We start from the raw sequence: 16,664 nt of genomic DNA on the forward strand, positions 1-16,664 counted from the left end.
ACACGTCACCAGCGGTCACACTGCACATTGCAGTCCCGCGAGAGTGGCACGGCACATGCGCGAGATTATGGCCGCCCTTAATCTTGCGCATGCGCCGTGCCACTCTCGTGGGACTGTGCAATGTGCAGTGTGACCACTGGTGACGTGTTGTGCATGCGTGAGATTATGGGCGGCGCTGTGACTTTCATCAGCAAGTACCCGCCCATAATCTCGTGTTCGTGCTTTCACCAAAGCCTCCACCGCCGCCTCAACCGTTCTGTGCAAGCGCTGGCCAGCTTACCTCACGTCACCTCTTTGAAATTGCGCGATGGGGACGGCCTAACAGACACCAGAGAGCCCGCCCCCTGTACCATTATCAAGATCTGAATACAAAAAGGTACCACTTTACAAAGTCTTTATTTTGGTCAGAAAGGGGGCACAAGAACAACAGGAACATTGCTAGAATGCAGCCCAGGAGCTGCAGAGGGATTGCACTGGCTGTATTACAGTAAGTTCACAAGCTCCCTCTAGTGGCGGCTGCAGTCAGCCAAAATGTTAATTGGAGCCTGATGTTTAAAAACACACAAAATAAAGCCCTAATCCCAATGAAAAGCTGTTAAAAAAAGACAAAATGGTATATAATGGTGGATATTAAAATAAATGTATAAGTTTAGTGCAAAAACAAATTCTATCCTTCTTTGGGGGTTGATTTTCATTGTGGGTTAATTAGAGATCGTCAATTTCCATAAATCCTATGAACAGGCTACATATATGCACCTCTCCCTATACAGCTCTTGTGGGAATCCCAGAAACATCCAATATACTGATACAATATACATATCACTAAGGCTGCTTGCTGACGCTTAGGGTTTGCAGCATTGTGGATGCAGCATGTTTTTGTTGCATCCAAAACGCTGCATTGTACAGTACAAGCACTGTATTATGCCCAATGTGTGTATACCACATGTTGCGAAACACTTACCTGTGGTGCAACTTTTCGACCTGCAAGCATGTCAATTCTTTGCTGCGGAGTCACAAGCGTCCTCCATATGGAGAGCACAAGCGAGAGACCGCAGTGCCCCGAACTCTGATCGTGAAACTGTGCTCTCCTGTGGAGGAGACTCGTGGCCCCGCAGGTCAGGGCCCGCCATGTCCAGGATTCAGCGGGTTCTGATCGGGGTTATGTATCCTAATAGATGGCTTTAATTGCTAGGTGTTCTATTAAGTGATACCTGCATTATCCCCCCATAGAAATGAACACACACCACACAGATTGTGAGTCTTTATTTCATCCTCACTGTACAAAAATAAATAAAAACACAAGTTAGACAAGAGGCGGAAGTTGTCACCTCCACACCCATCATTAGTGTCATTCATACACAAACCACATAACGACTTCATGTAAACCGCGAGATGCTACAAGTGAGAACATCCCACACGCGTACTCTGCCATGTTCATGCCTAAACTCCTGTACAGGAAACATGCGTACCCTGCGTACACGTGTGGGGTGGGATTGGCTATCATGCACTCAGTCACACAAATACAGTACATAGTTATATACATATACTTATATAATACAGGCAGATGGGTAACATGCCAGTTCAGTCTGCCCACCTAAACCATATATACCCTTCAGAGGTCACCATGTTACAGACACTTATAAGCAGCAATTACAGCAGAATGTGACCACATGAGGTACAGCAATCAAGCTTGGGAGGGGATGTGCTGGCCCCTTGGCCAGTGATATCAGAAATTGTCAAATTACATCCACGAAGTGCCATCATTCACTGTATACATGATGGCCATGAGTGGGCTCCAGTATGGTCAAGTGTTCAATACTATATATATATATCAGTCAAAGCTAAAATTATTCTATTAGGGCAATGTTCCTCAACTCCAGTCCAAGAGAGTGCGTATTTTCAGGATTTCCATGGCACTGCCAAGATTCATTACCTGTGCAGGTGATTACCGTAAATTATCCTATGTAACATTAAGGAAATCCTGAAAAGATGCACTGTTAGTGGCTCTTAAGGGCTGGAGTTGGGGGGAAGGCTGTATTAGGGTAACTTCACAACAGAGGGAATTATTTTCATGGTCATAGTAAAGCCCAAGGAGTTTAGTCTGGCCCATGTTGTACTGATGATCTTGCTATCTGTTGGTTAAAACACAAATTGACTGTTCAAACCAAGCACACGTTCAGCGCACCTTCCCAACCACTTGTCTTGCATGTATTTATTTATTTTACTCACCTTAAAGGGGTTGTCCACTACTTTGACATTGATGGCCTATCCTTAGGATAGGCCCTCAATGTCTGATCAGCTGAGGTCTGACACGCTGCACCCCTGTCGATCAGCTCATCTCTGTCCCAGCGACAGCGGGAGGTGGCCGGAAATGCTCAGTTTCAGCACTGCTTAGTCTTCTGATAGCGACCGCGGCCGGGTACTGCACATCTGCCTCCTATTGATTTAGAATGGGAGGCGGATATGCAGTACGCGGCCGCAATCAGAAAATGGAATAGTGCCAGACTAAGCATTTCCGACCGCCTGCTGCCGCCGGGACTGAGATCAGCTGAATGTCGGGGGTGCGGCATGTCGGACCCCAGCTGATCAGACAGTGATGACCTATCCTAAAGGATAGGCCATCAATATCAAAAGTAGTGGACAACCCCTTTTAATAGCGCTATTAACTACACAGCGCTTTACAGATGTACTGTCCCAACTGGGGCTCACAAACTAAATCCCTATCAATATGTCTTTGGAGTGTGGCAGGAAAGCCGAGAACCTGGAGGCTATCCATGCAAACACTGGGAGATCATACAAACGTACTGTATCTCTGGCCTCCTTGTTTTACAGCTCTGCTTTACAGGAGCCAGAAGAGGCCACAGATAGATGTAGGTGGAAAGGTGCACTGAACTGTTTAAGCACAGCATAGATGCAGCAAGTGGTTGGTTTGCACAGTCATTTTATCCTGACAGGCTCCCTTTAAGCCAAGGGTGAAGTAGGCAGGAGGCCAACTTGGTTGCTCATGGGCCCCCAGAGAATGGGCAATTCTGAAGATCCACCCTTTAAAAAAAAAAAAAAAAAGCAAAATAACTGCATGTTTGCAAGGCAGAAAGTGACCTGCACTACTGCCAACTTTAAAGGGTCATCCCCTACTGAACATATTAGGTACTATTACAGCCTCTATGCAATGGTTTTGAGCTGGTAGGTGTGTAGTATGCACGCACATATGGTAACTTCAACCACCAAGACACATATGTGGCCCAGGACTACCGACCTACAACCTTCCTCACATTGCTGCCAATAAGGGCTCTACACATGGACCCCAAACCTCCCAATAAAACGTACTCTTAAACAGAAGTGTCAATGTGAGCTGGTCACCATTGACCCTTCAATGCATTACTCAGGCAGATACAGTTTGCATGTGTCCCATATGACTACAGTGTAGCTGTACGACCCCAGTGTATATACCTGGTTCAAGAACCTGCATCCTAACACCAAAGAAAAATACATGAAAATACAAGTGAGCACAATTTTTCTCTAACACTGTACTAGTAACATTAACTGGGAAACCCTCCCGAGTTTTTTTCAAGGAGATAATGGCACATTTCTGAAGTAGAGTTCAATTTTTCAAAGCAATCAAGCCGTGATGCACATTACATGACAAAAGTGCATTATTTTTCACATCATGCGGGATCTAGGCAAGTTTATGGAAAGTGGCCACAATTAAAGGGGTTGTAAAAGACAAAAAGCGCCACCTTTGTCTAGACATCTGATATTCTACTGAGGGTTCAAGTGCAATAGCAGATACAGACTGGGGGCTGGAGTGGCGCAATTCATAGAAATTGTGTACCACAACTCCATTAATGATGAACTTCCCTCAGTGCAGATACAAATTTGGTTGACTGTTCCTCGGCATGGTACTAGCTTTATTACAAGAGGGTCTGTCTTTGAAAGTTTCCCAGTGAACGAGTAGGTGGAACAAACCTTCCACAAACTACTCATAAAACATTTGACAAGTAGCCAAGTTATAGTGGGCTTTGCCATTAACCCACCAACCTGATCCTATTAGTTTGGTCCTGGCCTCTGCTTATAAGTAATGAGCTACACATTTTAGGCTTCACTCAAGTAGTTACACAAGTCAAGATAGGCAAGGTCAGACCAGCGCTTAGTAAAGGCAGTGTACCCAAGTCAAAGGCTACCTATTGAAGAGGTGGCCCGGGAAAGCTACTCTACCACCCAACCCAGGCCATTTCACGGTAATAAAATTCTATTTTAGCATCTTAAAATTAGGTCAGTTCACATTCCAGGGATATATAGAGAGCTTTAGCACTTCTATTATATTTAGAACCTGTCACTCAAGGCTTGTGACAGCATATGATCCCACCCAGACTTTTTCTAGAACATCTAAGGCTATATTGATCTACTACCTATCTCATGCATACACCGAACAAAAGCAGCCATCTTTTATGCTCAACTGATTAAGAAAATTTACAAGGCATTAGTGACATCACAAAATGCCTACAGCATCACCAGTGTCCATTTTTCTCCAGTTGAATATTGGTTCAACCGAAATCATAGTAGTAAAACAAATTCTAGTAATGTATTTGACCACTATATCTGGTTAGTATAAACCACCGACTTCCAACCTGTGGTTTCGGAGCAGTTGCAAACATAAAAACTTCCAGCATGGCGTTGTAGTTTGGAAACCATAGGTAGAACACCCTATGAAAGCACCCATGGAAGCCAAGAAACCTCATGTAATCAGTAAACCAGTCCCACACTCTCCTTACACCAGTCTTTCTCATTTATCACATTCATAAGTGACCATTTACCGCATTTATCTTACCTAAACAAACCAAAGTCACATTTCTCCTTAGTTGTTTAGAAATTACCGGTTGGTGTTAATGCCGCGCGCTAGTTGATGGCCATTATTGGGCACCCCCATTTTCATGATCTCCTTCACTGGTTTGCCATAGCATATGGTTGTACCTACATGACTTGGTGTTGGGTTCCTAGGCATCTTTCTGTCTGTAGGCTTGAGGGTTGTGGTAGAAAAGTGCTAAGCTGTTTTACTCTCGTGAGTGCAACTATTTACAGTTCCATATGTGACCTAAATAACTCCAGAGTTCATGCTAATCCGGCCCTGCACTGCAAAGCAACTGGTCTGGAGATTTCACGTCATTGACTAGTGAATAAGATTTGAGGTTCATTAAAGGTGATATCTGAAGACTTAACAAAACGGAAAGTAACTTGAAGCAAATTTAGCGGATTACGAGGACACAGACACAGTGATATCTGTGACGAGACTTGTTATACTTCTAATCTACCAGCAGTGCTAATTCAGGTTCCTTGTAGAAGACCTGCAGAGCATTACAACACAAAGTAAAACATTGCAATGTGTAGACCTATTCTTGCTTGAAACCTGTCAAGCATTAACACAATATAAGAATTCCAGTAGGGACCACAAAAAAAATAAAAATAAATAAAATCAAAACATTTCAACCTTGCTCTGTCATCAACATGGCAATGCCCTTTTCAGTCTCTCCTTTGAAATATAAAACTAAGCTAATTGGCCTGTTTTTAATATGACCCCAACAGAGTCTGTTCTCTCTCTCCACCAGTCCTCGTAATTGGTTCACAGGTTGGCTCACCGATCCAGTCCAATGAACAGTCGGTTCTTTTCTTCTTGTCCACCTTCTGCTTTTAGATCAGCAAAGATCTGAGTGAAATACTGAGGGTCAGCATTGATGCGCAGCATCTTTGGACTCATTAGTCCAATGACAGAAAGGCAACGGTCCCAAAAGGCTTCTTTTGAGCTCTCCACTAGGAAAGGCTTGAGTGGGTAGGAGATCTCATTGCCCATGTAGGAATATGACAGATAGACACAAGTTAACAAAGATGCCTGAAGTTCTTGCTCACTGTTAAGCTCAGACGATATGACGTCTCGACAGAGCATGTAAAGAAAAACTACATTGGCCGGGGTAATGAAGCCTTGATCCTGCCACCCTTGGAGGAGAAGAGACCTGTCAACACTTCTTAGCCACAGTACGGGTTCTGTAGGGGAGAGATGTTTGAGTTTGTAACACCTTCGACATAGGAACTCTCCTAAACATCGTAGCAGCTCGCTGGTGGATGCTTGTACTACCACTCGCTTTGGAGAAGAGTGCACTTGCTGCTGGACAGACTTGTTAACAGAGGAAACTGAGTCTTTAATAATGGAATCTTTAGAGTCTTGCGTGAAGCTTGATATATTTGAAGGAGACAAAGACTTCTTTAAATTCTCACTATTGAGATGAGTAACATTATTCTGATAACTGCCATTGGCTTGGCCTTTCTTCGGCTGTCTCTTCTTGGACGAAACGGCCACCAGTCTCTTCCAGGGCAAGACAGAGATGAAGGAATGTCTCTTCAGAGATTTTCCATTCTTGCTGTTTTGGACGGCAGTATAATGGGCCACACTTGAGGAGCTCCCTTCAAAAAGTCCTGCCTTGCGGTAGCTTGGGGACACAGAGAGGACAGTCCCCATGATTGCTCACACTTAGTGGCTTCTTTCTTGTTATAGATGATTGGATATTCAGAAAACTTCAGATATCATTTCATCGCAGCTCTCATAAAATTAAGATGCCTGGAAAAGAAGACAAGACAAATATTAAATTCTGACTCACTGAAAATATACTCAAGAATTAGAACTTGCATATCTACTCAAGCAATCGGGGATGCCCTGTAGGGTTGGATGAAAGATCGCTTCATAACTAGCATGTGACCCTCTCCATGCTGAGGCCTGCAGAATGGACAACAGCCCTCTGGGGCACAAATAAATTAAGTGACCATCATTTTTTTTAATACTTGAATTGTATGGTCCTACTAGCTTTCAATACAAAAAGCAGAGCTTATATTATGTCACAGAACAAATAGCTAGTATGGATGTATAGCATAAAAGTCCACTCATCTGCACCAGATGGTTCGGAAGCCCTTCAGATATAGACATGAACTGCCACAAAGGACCAGGCTATTAGTATATGTGCACTGTCTGGGTGTATATTTTTTCCTGTTGCTTACATAGCACCAACATACTCCATATTGATGTATAGAAATTGTCCCCAATGGGGATCAAAATATAATTTCCCAATCTTTTTATACCCAATAATATAATAATTTATCCTATTACTGTATGTTTGTAGTGTGGGACAAAACAGCAAAACTCAGAAGAAATCCACATAAACAAGATAACATACAAAATCCCCAAAGTAGAGGTTGGCCTTGGTTGATGTTGTATGGCACGGTGACAACCATTAAACAACCATGCTGTATACCATATAATATATGTCTAGAAATAGAAATATAATACTTTAGCATTAGTATCTACGCCGAGAGTTGTCTGCATTCCTATGTGTGTGTGCATCAATGACTCTCGACTTGCTTCGATCTTAGAAGTGAAAACAACAATGAGTCATGTGTAAATTGCTGCTGTCTGCATTGTCCTATCCTCCGGTTTGTAGTCCAACTGCATCTGATCTGGGCGCAGCAGACGGCTTCATAGTTATAGCTGCCAGAAGCTGGATGGAAAATGCATTTTTACTGCCGTATAAATAATAATCGGTTATCAGCAGTGAGGGAAAACCCTGTTCCTAACAATACACAACTATGTGAGCACAGTGCTCCGAATATAGACAGTGGAATTATTAACGAGGCAATTAAAGTAATAAATGATTAAGTTTATCATTTGCATAAAGTTTCACGTACTGCGAGGTTACATCCAATGGTGGAAAAGTAAATCACAACTGTTGGGGACAAAGACAATGTGCCCAACAGAAGAGACAACCATAACAATTGGGGCGATCCTCCTAGGCCAGATTCACACATCAGTGTTAAGTGGTCTATGTATGAACGGTGATGTTGGGACTGGCAGCGGGTCTCCTGACCCAACAGTGCAGTCTCATTGACATATGAAGTGGTCAACCTCAGGAGATTCTCATCCGGACCCCACATTGCGGTCAGTACTTGGACCATGAAACATGGGTATGTAAATCCAGCCTTACTCGGAGTTTGCTAAAAAGGTTTGATAGTCAGCCGCAAAATAAAAAAAAAAAATCAAAAAAAAAAATCAGTACTGTATTAAAAAGTGCAAAGGATAGGGCCCTAAAATTATTTTGCAACATGAAAATCAAGTCAGATCCACCAGATATGATCATATTTAGACAGATCTTGGACCACAACCGATTTTCAGAAATGGTTTTATGGAGCGATCAAAACCCTTTGCAATTGCCTAGATTGTTTCAAATTCCAACCAAGTCATTTAAATTAAAGAAATTTTCCAGAATTAGAAAAGCATGGCTATTTTCCGTGGACAGGTTCGGTGCTTATTTTTTAGTCAACGTGTGGAAAACATCGCACCACCTGGACTTTATCATCACGTCTGTGTCTTGTTGACTTGCTGTCATAAATATAACAAAGAATAGTCTGCAAAAAAAAGGTGGTTTTGTCATAGTAAGCAGAGTCACCTGGGTTTTTCGCCACTTCCTTGTAATTTCAACCAATATTAGCTTTTCAAACCAGTTTAACCTCTCAGCGTTAGCCGTGATGCGAAGGACAGGAGAATATATTGCTCTCCCTCCCCCCACAACCTTTTCCATCAATCATCACTAGCCCAAATGACCTTTTTCTTCAATTATATGAGCTAAACGCAGGGGTTTATTTTTTTTTGTTACATATAACAACATGAAGTTCTCTATGCATGTTACCCTTAACTATTATTGGACTGAGGACCCTTGGGTCTACTAGAGGCTATGACTCCGGGGACCCTCCTTCCATCTATTCAGGGTATGTACAACTAGCTGTGCACACATGACATAGCCTATTAAGCCTTTTAGATATTTGTGAATTAACTGGTGACTGGCCCCAGATAGGGTTTCTGTCTTCTGAAGGATCTTTTGGGCAGTTTTTGAAGGAGAGCCTTATCCCACTGGAGGGCCTGTCCAAAACAGGTAACAATCGTTCCTGTCACACTTAGGGCTCGATATCTAATCCCACCACCACATACAGTATATACTAAAGACAAATTTTATTAGAAACCAAGATTTTGGTCTGTCGGATGAATATCTACCACATTTAGACTTGCCCTTTTCAGGATCAAACCCATTGAACAGCTCTAATTAGATTAATATTGTAAGTTCCTTCTAGGTAACCAGCTCCACCAGTCTAGTAGATCCAGGAATGACTAGACTGGTGGAGCTAGTTACATTTCACAGGCCGATTACCTGGCACAAATCTTAGGGCTTTATATTAAAAAAAACACACAACAATCCCCAATGACAACATATCGTAATGATTAGGTCTTATGACATTGTAGTTATGGTAGAATGTATGGAAATATCCTGAAGCCAGAGGATTAAAGAGGTTGTCCAGAACTAGAAAAAAAAACAAAACAGAAACAGCGCCTCCACATTTCCACTGTTTGTGTCTAGTGTTCCAGTTCAGTCACATTGACTTCAAGAGGAGCACAATTGCATTGCCAGACACAACTTGTAGACCGTTGTGCAGCCTTGTCTAGAAGAAACCTTGCACAATCCCTTTAAAGACAGGTAGTAAATAAAAAATCACTATGTGCTGTGCATAAGCTGGCATTTTTTGTCTCCACACTTTATAGGGCAATGGGGGGGATACAGAAGTCAACTGACTAAAGAAGCACGTACATAGAGTAGATACAACTTGGCCGATTGCTGAATGAACGATTGTTAGGTCGATGCAGCCATAAATATCTTAGTCCATACTGGCTAAATAGAAACATTCAAGCTAGCCCAAACGTTCAGCTACACCTGACTTTTCATTGATAGAATGCCCTATCAACAAAATATTTTTTTTTAAAAAATTCAAATGAGAATAATATGGGTGACTAGAGCCTGTTGGAGCCTGGCATCCTGGGCGCATCTTGAGCTTACTATGCCCCGTAAAGTCAAGACATATGTCATAGTCCTAGTAAGCACAAGAAGCGCTCCTAATGATACCGGCCACAGAAGTGCAGACTATCCTGATCCAGGTGTCATGGATGACCAGTCTTGGCCAGATTAGGGAGGTGTATTTTTTTTATTTACTCTAATAATGCTTATTACATAAAAATTTTAAAAATGGTAGACATCCTTCCAAACATCACAGGTTTCACCCCATGAATGATCATTTTGGTTTAAATTTTGCATTAACCTGAAATTTAGGCTTTGTTCACAATGAGCATGTTCTTCTTCAGGACTTCAGTCTGAATCCCTGAAAAACGGGACACGTGCAGAACCCCTGAAGGTACCTTTCACTTTAATGAGGCAGAAGAAGTAACTTTGTGCTCTGTCTTGCACTATTTTGGTGGGCACAAAAGCGCATTCGACAATGCTTTTGTGCCATCTTCTAAAACCAAACCCTACTAAGATGGAGGCCAGGCAGAGAACAAAGTGACTTCTTCATCTGCCTCATTAAAATGAATGGCCTAGTCACCGGTTCCACCTAAATCACGTTTTTTCAGGGGCTTCTGTCTAAAGCCTGACGTGGCCTAAATGCAATATGAACATAGCCTCACTTTAACATAAGCTATTTATTCCAGACAGCGTACATTACTTTACACATGTAATAGGGTAAACAAGGCCTATGTGGCTGTGTATCCATGAAAAGATGCAATGGAAATCGAAGGAGCCACCATTACATTGTTCAGCACTGCAGGTTTAAAAGACATCAATGAGAGATACATACGATATAGATGGTATATGTAGAGGTCACCCAAGTAAGGGGCACCACCCGTCACCAGCTGCCATGACAGGTCCCCACCAGGAGCACATCGTAGAATGACAAATATTGTGGTGCAGGAATGGAAAGCTGCATATTGCAGTGTAAAAAGAAGACATTGTGGTCTGCAGAGCACATAGTGATGAGGAGGATGTGTCAGGAGAAATATATTGATGATCTGTGAGGAGGGGGTAGGGATGCCATAGAAAGTAATAGGATATGGATTATGTAGACGGTCATGGTTGTTGTGATAGGGGACGAAAATCAATGGACGTCTCAATAATCCATAAACCGCTATAACAAACCAATTAACATGCAATCACTTGACACACAGAGGTTAATAATAGAGGAAGCCATACATAAGACACGAGAAGATATTCGGAGCATCTACAGAGGAAAAGCATTTCGTTCCATGTCATATTCACTTGGTCAGGAATTTCCCATTGGAGGGAATAGGCACATTAAATTATGGAAAAATCCCAGTGGAAAAGTATGGCTTTGTCCTCACTACCTCTGCTGATCCGGTCACTGACGATCATGTATGGGCTATAGACCTTGATTCTTGTTCTGGGTCTCATTGAGAGTCCTATACACACACGTGAAGGCTTTAGCCCACCCTACATGGAGCTCTTACCTTACTGATGGCCATTGTTCAGCACACGTATAGCCACGACGAGCAGCAATAACAGAGTAACCTCATTATTATAGGATCTCCATTGTTCCTCCCTCCCATATGCAGCGGTTCTATGGCAGGTTACTGTTAATTATAGAGAGGGGGGATGGGATTCCTGTAAAAGCCCCCAGGGAACCTCAAGCTCTTTCTGGGGATAAACAATGAATTACAAACACCCACCTCTGATGCTGAAATGTCTATCCAAGGTGCTGCAGGTGTGCGAGGTCTTCCAGATTACCCGTATTCAGACCTTGTTCTTTATGGACGGGATCCTGGAGGATAGTCGGTTCTGATCTGCTCCATACAGGTTCTGTTGTCCTATATCAGGGATTGCACATGGGCAGGCTGATGACAATTGTCGAAAGCTGGTTCTGATTGCAGCAGGAAATCTCCTACTTCTTGTTGACCCCTGAAAACCTAAATCTGTAGATTCCCACAGCTTGTTATGTGCCCCAGATGAGACCTCAGGCTCTTTACCGTGTCCCAGAATCCAGCAGTTGTGAGCAGCCTGTTCCGCCTTGATTACTGGCTCTTTCATGTATGAACGATTCCTTGTATCTTTGCACTGTGCATGCCTTGCCGCAGAGGCCCAGTGCCCATGTTATTGCATGGTGGTGAATGGCACTGGTAATGTTTCCAGGCTGAGCAGTTCTGAATGCAGCCAGCATCTGTGAGTGACTGACAGATTCAGCACAGGCTTCTGCCCCTCCCAGGAAACAGCTGCACTTCCCAGTACAGCCCATTAAGCTCCAGTCTCATTCATCCCTCTCCAGATCGTACACACAGGGTTATATGGGAAAGCAGAACCTAGTTTTTAGGGCCAAGCTACAAGGGTCATTTCAGTACCACTACTGACATTGTGCAATGTAACCGTATACACAATGTTATAAGCAATCGCCTACATCAGGAGGGTAAAGGCCACCATACATATATTAGACTAATATCATCACAATTCACCGAGATCAACATGTTCAGCTGACCGACTAGTGATGTTGATTGCCCGTATCTAATTTCAGGATACGGATCGCATTGTTCTGCCTCAGATGAGCCTTTTTCATACAGAATGCAGGAACGTGTGTATTCAAGAGTCGGACAAGATGGCCAGCATTGTATGGCTGACAGTTATCTAATGTGTATGGGCTCCTAACATGATACAAAACATACGCATTAGGCCTCCAACACACATCCGTAAAACACGTGCGTGTTTGGTCCGTTTCCGTATATACCGTACCGGAGACACGGATAAACGTGCACCAATGTTAATCTATGTTTGAGGTCACACTTGCGTTTTTCATAATGTCCGTGTGTCCGTCTCCGTGATCCGTATGTGTTTCCGTTTTTCACGGCAGCATGTCCGTTTTCTGCACGGAACACGCCCACACAGACACCATGAAAGTCAATGGTTATGTGCGCACAAGTACGTGACACGGATGCATCTCTGTATGCTCCGTGTACGTTTTGTGCTTTTTTGTAGCGATGTTGGCTATTCTTTCTTTTTCTGTCTATGTCAGTCAATCTCCCTCAGTCCGTCGGTCGGTCTCTCTCTTTCTGTCGGTCTCTCTCTCTCTCTCTGTCTTGTCTGTCCCTCTCTCTGTCGGTCAGTCTCCCCCCTCTCTCATACCTACCGATCCCTGATCACCGGCGCTGTACAGCGTTCACACTGCTCCGGCGGCTTTTACTATTTTGAAAAAGCCGGCCGCTCATTAATCAATCTCGTATTCCCTGCTTTCCCACCCACCGGCACCTATGATTGGTTGCAGTGAGACACGCCCCCCACGCTGAGTGACAGCTGTCTTACTGCAACCAATCACAGCCGCCGGTGGGCGGGTCAATATGTGCAGTAAAAAAATAAATAATTTTAAAAAATGACGTGCGGTCCCCCCCCATTTTACTACCAGCCAGGGTAAAGTCACACGGCTGAAGGCTGGTATTCTCAGGATGTGGAGCTCCACGTTATGGGGAGCCCCCCAGCCTAACAATATCAGCCAGCAGCCGCCCAGAAATGCCGCATCCATTAGATGCGACAGTTCTGGGACTCTACCCGGCTCTTCCCGAATTGCCCTGGTGCATTGGCAATCTCAGTAATAAGGAGTTAATGGCAGCCCATAGCTGCCAATAAGTCCTAGATTAATCATTGCAGGCGTCTCCCCGAGATACCTGCCATGATTAATCTGTATGTTACAGTAAATAAACACACACAACGAAAAATCCTTTATTTTTAATAAAAAAACAATAAATACCCTCGTTCACCAATTTATTAAGCCCCAAATACCCATCCATTTCCAGCAGAATCCACGGAGGTCCCGTGTCGCTTCCAGCTCTGCTACATGAAGGTGACAGGAGCTGCAGAAGAACACTGCCACTCCTGGCAGCAACATGCAACAACTGAAGTGAGTATCGCGATCAGCGATGACGTCATTCAGGTTACTCGTGGCCACCGCTGGATCCTCCAACTGTGACAGCGATGAAGTCACAGGTGAGTTGCAGCCTTGGGTGGGTGACTCCAGCTAGCCACGGGAACCTGAGTGACGGCAGCGCTAATCTCGCTGTTCACTGCAGTCACTCAGGGGATTAGCAGTCACCGGTGAGTCCTTCACGGGTGACTGCTAATCAGGACGCGACACAGACAGAGCTGCGGGATGACAATGAAGTCGGGTGAAGTTCACCTGAGTTCATTCTCAGCGCGCGACTCTGCTGTCAGCGGGTATGCATCAACGACATTTTACATCACACACGGAACATTTCTCACGGAAAACACATTCACACGTAAGTTACAAATCTCACGCACACACGGGCATTACACACGCACACGCGGTTAGCATACGCCGTTCACACAAATGCCACACAGACCATAAAAACGGATCACGGACCTGAAAACCAGCCCATATTACACGTGCGTGATTTTAGCAGATGTGTGTTGGAGGCCTTAATTTAAGGTTCTCTAAGCAATCATTGAAAAATAGACAGTAATAGTTGGCATCCGAGTGCTGTCTGATTCTTTCACAGACCCAAAGACTTGCAATTACGGATGAAAATTCGATGTCTTCGTGACTTGGTGCGGACCACTCAGTCGGGTTCTGAACAGCTCCATAGAGAATAATGGGTGCAAGTTGTATCTGTGAAAACCCATCAGAACAAGCCCTCATATGCTCACTTCTAATGCAGTCAAATTAGATACAAGAACTAAGCTTTGTTGACATGAGGCCATCAATCCCTAACCCTTGCAAGATGTTCTGACTCAAGAGTTGGAGATTTAGAGTGGTCCTCCTCCTTGAGGCGTGGGCTAGCGCTGGCAAATACTGCTTAGGCCCCTTCACAAGTCTGTTGAGAAAAGGCACGTGTTGTACGGTCTGTTTTTCCATGAGAGAAAAAAAATGCATGACAGAAATTAATGTGTTGGTTCTTTTTTAATGTGTCAAAGATTAGAGATGAGTGAACCCAAACCGTAAAGTTTGGGGTACGTTCCAAACACAGACTTTAAATAAAAAATAATAATTGTCCAAGTTCGGGTGCTGTACGTATGCTAACCATTCTATAAAGCATCGGGGTGCGAGCCGCTTGCAGTCTCTGAATGGCTTTCACTGGGGGTAAAACAGTTTTCGGATGTAGTGCGTGCGTGCATGTATGTATGTATGTATGTATGTATGTATGTATGTATGTAAATAAATAATTATATATATACATACATATTTAGATACATACATACATTATATATATATATATGTGTATATATTAAAAACCCTGTCCGCTCGCTTCCAAAAATGCTCCGATTATGGCTGGCTGTATATGGGCGGAGAGCCGAACTTCCCCTCAGTGACTTCCAATAAGGTTCAGGTCAAGTCCAGATCCTGAACTTTAAGTCCGGCTAAACCCAGCAAACCTGAACTTCCACAGATCCACTCATCTCTATTAAAAATGTGCAAAGATAGAGGGGTAGAGACAGATAGATAAATCTCTCTCTTATACAGCTATTTAGCCAAATAAGTAAATGAGAGAAGTAAAAAAAAAAAATAAATAAATGACGTGTGCCCCCCCCCCCCCCCCCTATTTTTGATAGACATCCAACAATATAAAGCAGGCAGCTGGGGGCTAGTATTCATGATTATTGCTCCCTTCACTAAAAAATAGTAGCCTGAAGCCGCCCCAGAAGTGGCGCCTCCATTAGATGCACCAATTCTGGGGCGTTGCTTGGCTGTTCCCAACTACCCTGAAGCGGTGGCAATCAAGGTTAATACTTTTGGGTTAACATCAGCTGTGAATTGATAGCAGACATCAAGTCCAGGGGTTAGTAATGGAAAGGCATCTAATCGACACCCTCATTTTTAATTCAGTAAGTAGAAAGAGAAAAATACAAAAAATAAATAAATAGTAAAAAAAAAAAATCACTCCCCCAACTCTCCCTGGTTGAGAAAGAGAAAAAAAAATACGACGTCATCCAGAATGGAAACCTGAAAGACATAAAGAGAGAAAGGTAAAGAAATAAAAACAAGACTCTCTCTCTTATTCACCAATTTATTAGAAAAAGTTAAGCTCCCACATCTTACATAATCCAGTGGTTCCCACGCCGAATCTCACTCTGGATCAAAGTCTATGGAGACTCAGAAAGACGCTCCATAGGCTTTGAGAAGCAGTCAGTCCCGACGCATGCTGCTTACATGGATAAGCATCAACGTCAGTAATGTCACCGCGCATCACTGATAAGCGGTGATGTTCCTATCACCGCTTATCAGTAGAGATGAGCGAACCGGTCCCGGTTCGGCTCGAGGCGGTTCGCCGAACGGGGGGTCTGGCTCGAGTTCGGCTCGTCGAACGTTCGACGAACCGAACTCGAGCCCATAGGAAACAATGGCAGGCAATCACAAACACAGTAAAACACCTAGAAAACACCCTCAAAGGTGTCCAAAAGGTGACAAACAACTCACAACACAACACAAACACATGGGAAAGTGACAAGGACATGTACTCATGCGAAAACAAAACAGCTGGACAAGGAAAAAGAGGAGGACACACAGATATAGGCATGGCACGCCCTTCTAAAGTCATGTAAAACACCGCAAGGTGACTCCAAGCGGAGTCTCCCTTTTTTCCAAAAATTGGGCCCCACACACCCACCCCTTCAGTGGCAGCAGTTGTGCCCCAGTTGTACACTTCACAGCTAGATTTGCATCAAGCACATTCAAAAATACGCCATTCTTATCCGTCCCCAGGATGACACCGGGGTAGGTAGCAAAGTCTTTCCTGATCC

General features: G+C 43.6%; 1 protein-coding gene across 2 annotated transcripts; it reads right to left on the bottom strand.

The window, feature by feature from the left end:
* Window positions 1-1,248: 1,248 nt before the first annotated feature.
* Window positions 1,249-12,117, bottom strand: LOC142311669 (cyclin-dependent kinase 5 activator 1-like). 2 transcript variants are annotated; one of them, XM_075350265.1, is made up of 2 exons: window positions 11,600-12,117; window positions 1,249-6,607 (listed from the first exon to the last, which is right to left on the bottom strand). In XM_075350265.1, exon 2 carries the CDS (start codon window positions 6,506-6,508, stop codon window positions 5,630-5,632), a length of 879 nt encoding a protein of 292 aa, XP_075206380.1. In that variant the 5' UTR covers window positions 6,509-6,607; window positions 11,600-12,117; the 3' UTR covers window positions 1,249-5,629. The 2 variants fall into 2 exon arrangements, with proteins under 2 accessions (XP_075206380.1, XP_075206381.1); XM_075350266.1 differs by lacking the exon at window positions 11,600-12,117 and adding an exon at window positions 11,381-11,468.
* Window positions 12,118-16,664: the final 4,547 nt, after the last annotated feature.

Source organism: Anomaloglossus baeobatrachus, chromosome 5, assembly GCF_048569485.1.
Source record: "Anomaloglossus baeobatrachus isolate aAnoBae1 chromosome 5, aAnoBae1.hap1, whole genome shotgun sequence".
Lineage (NCBI taxonomy): Eukaryota > Metazoa > Chordata > Amphibia > Anura > Aromobatidae > Anomaloglossus > Anomaloglossus baeobatrachus.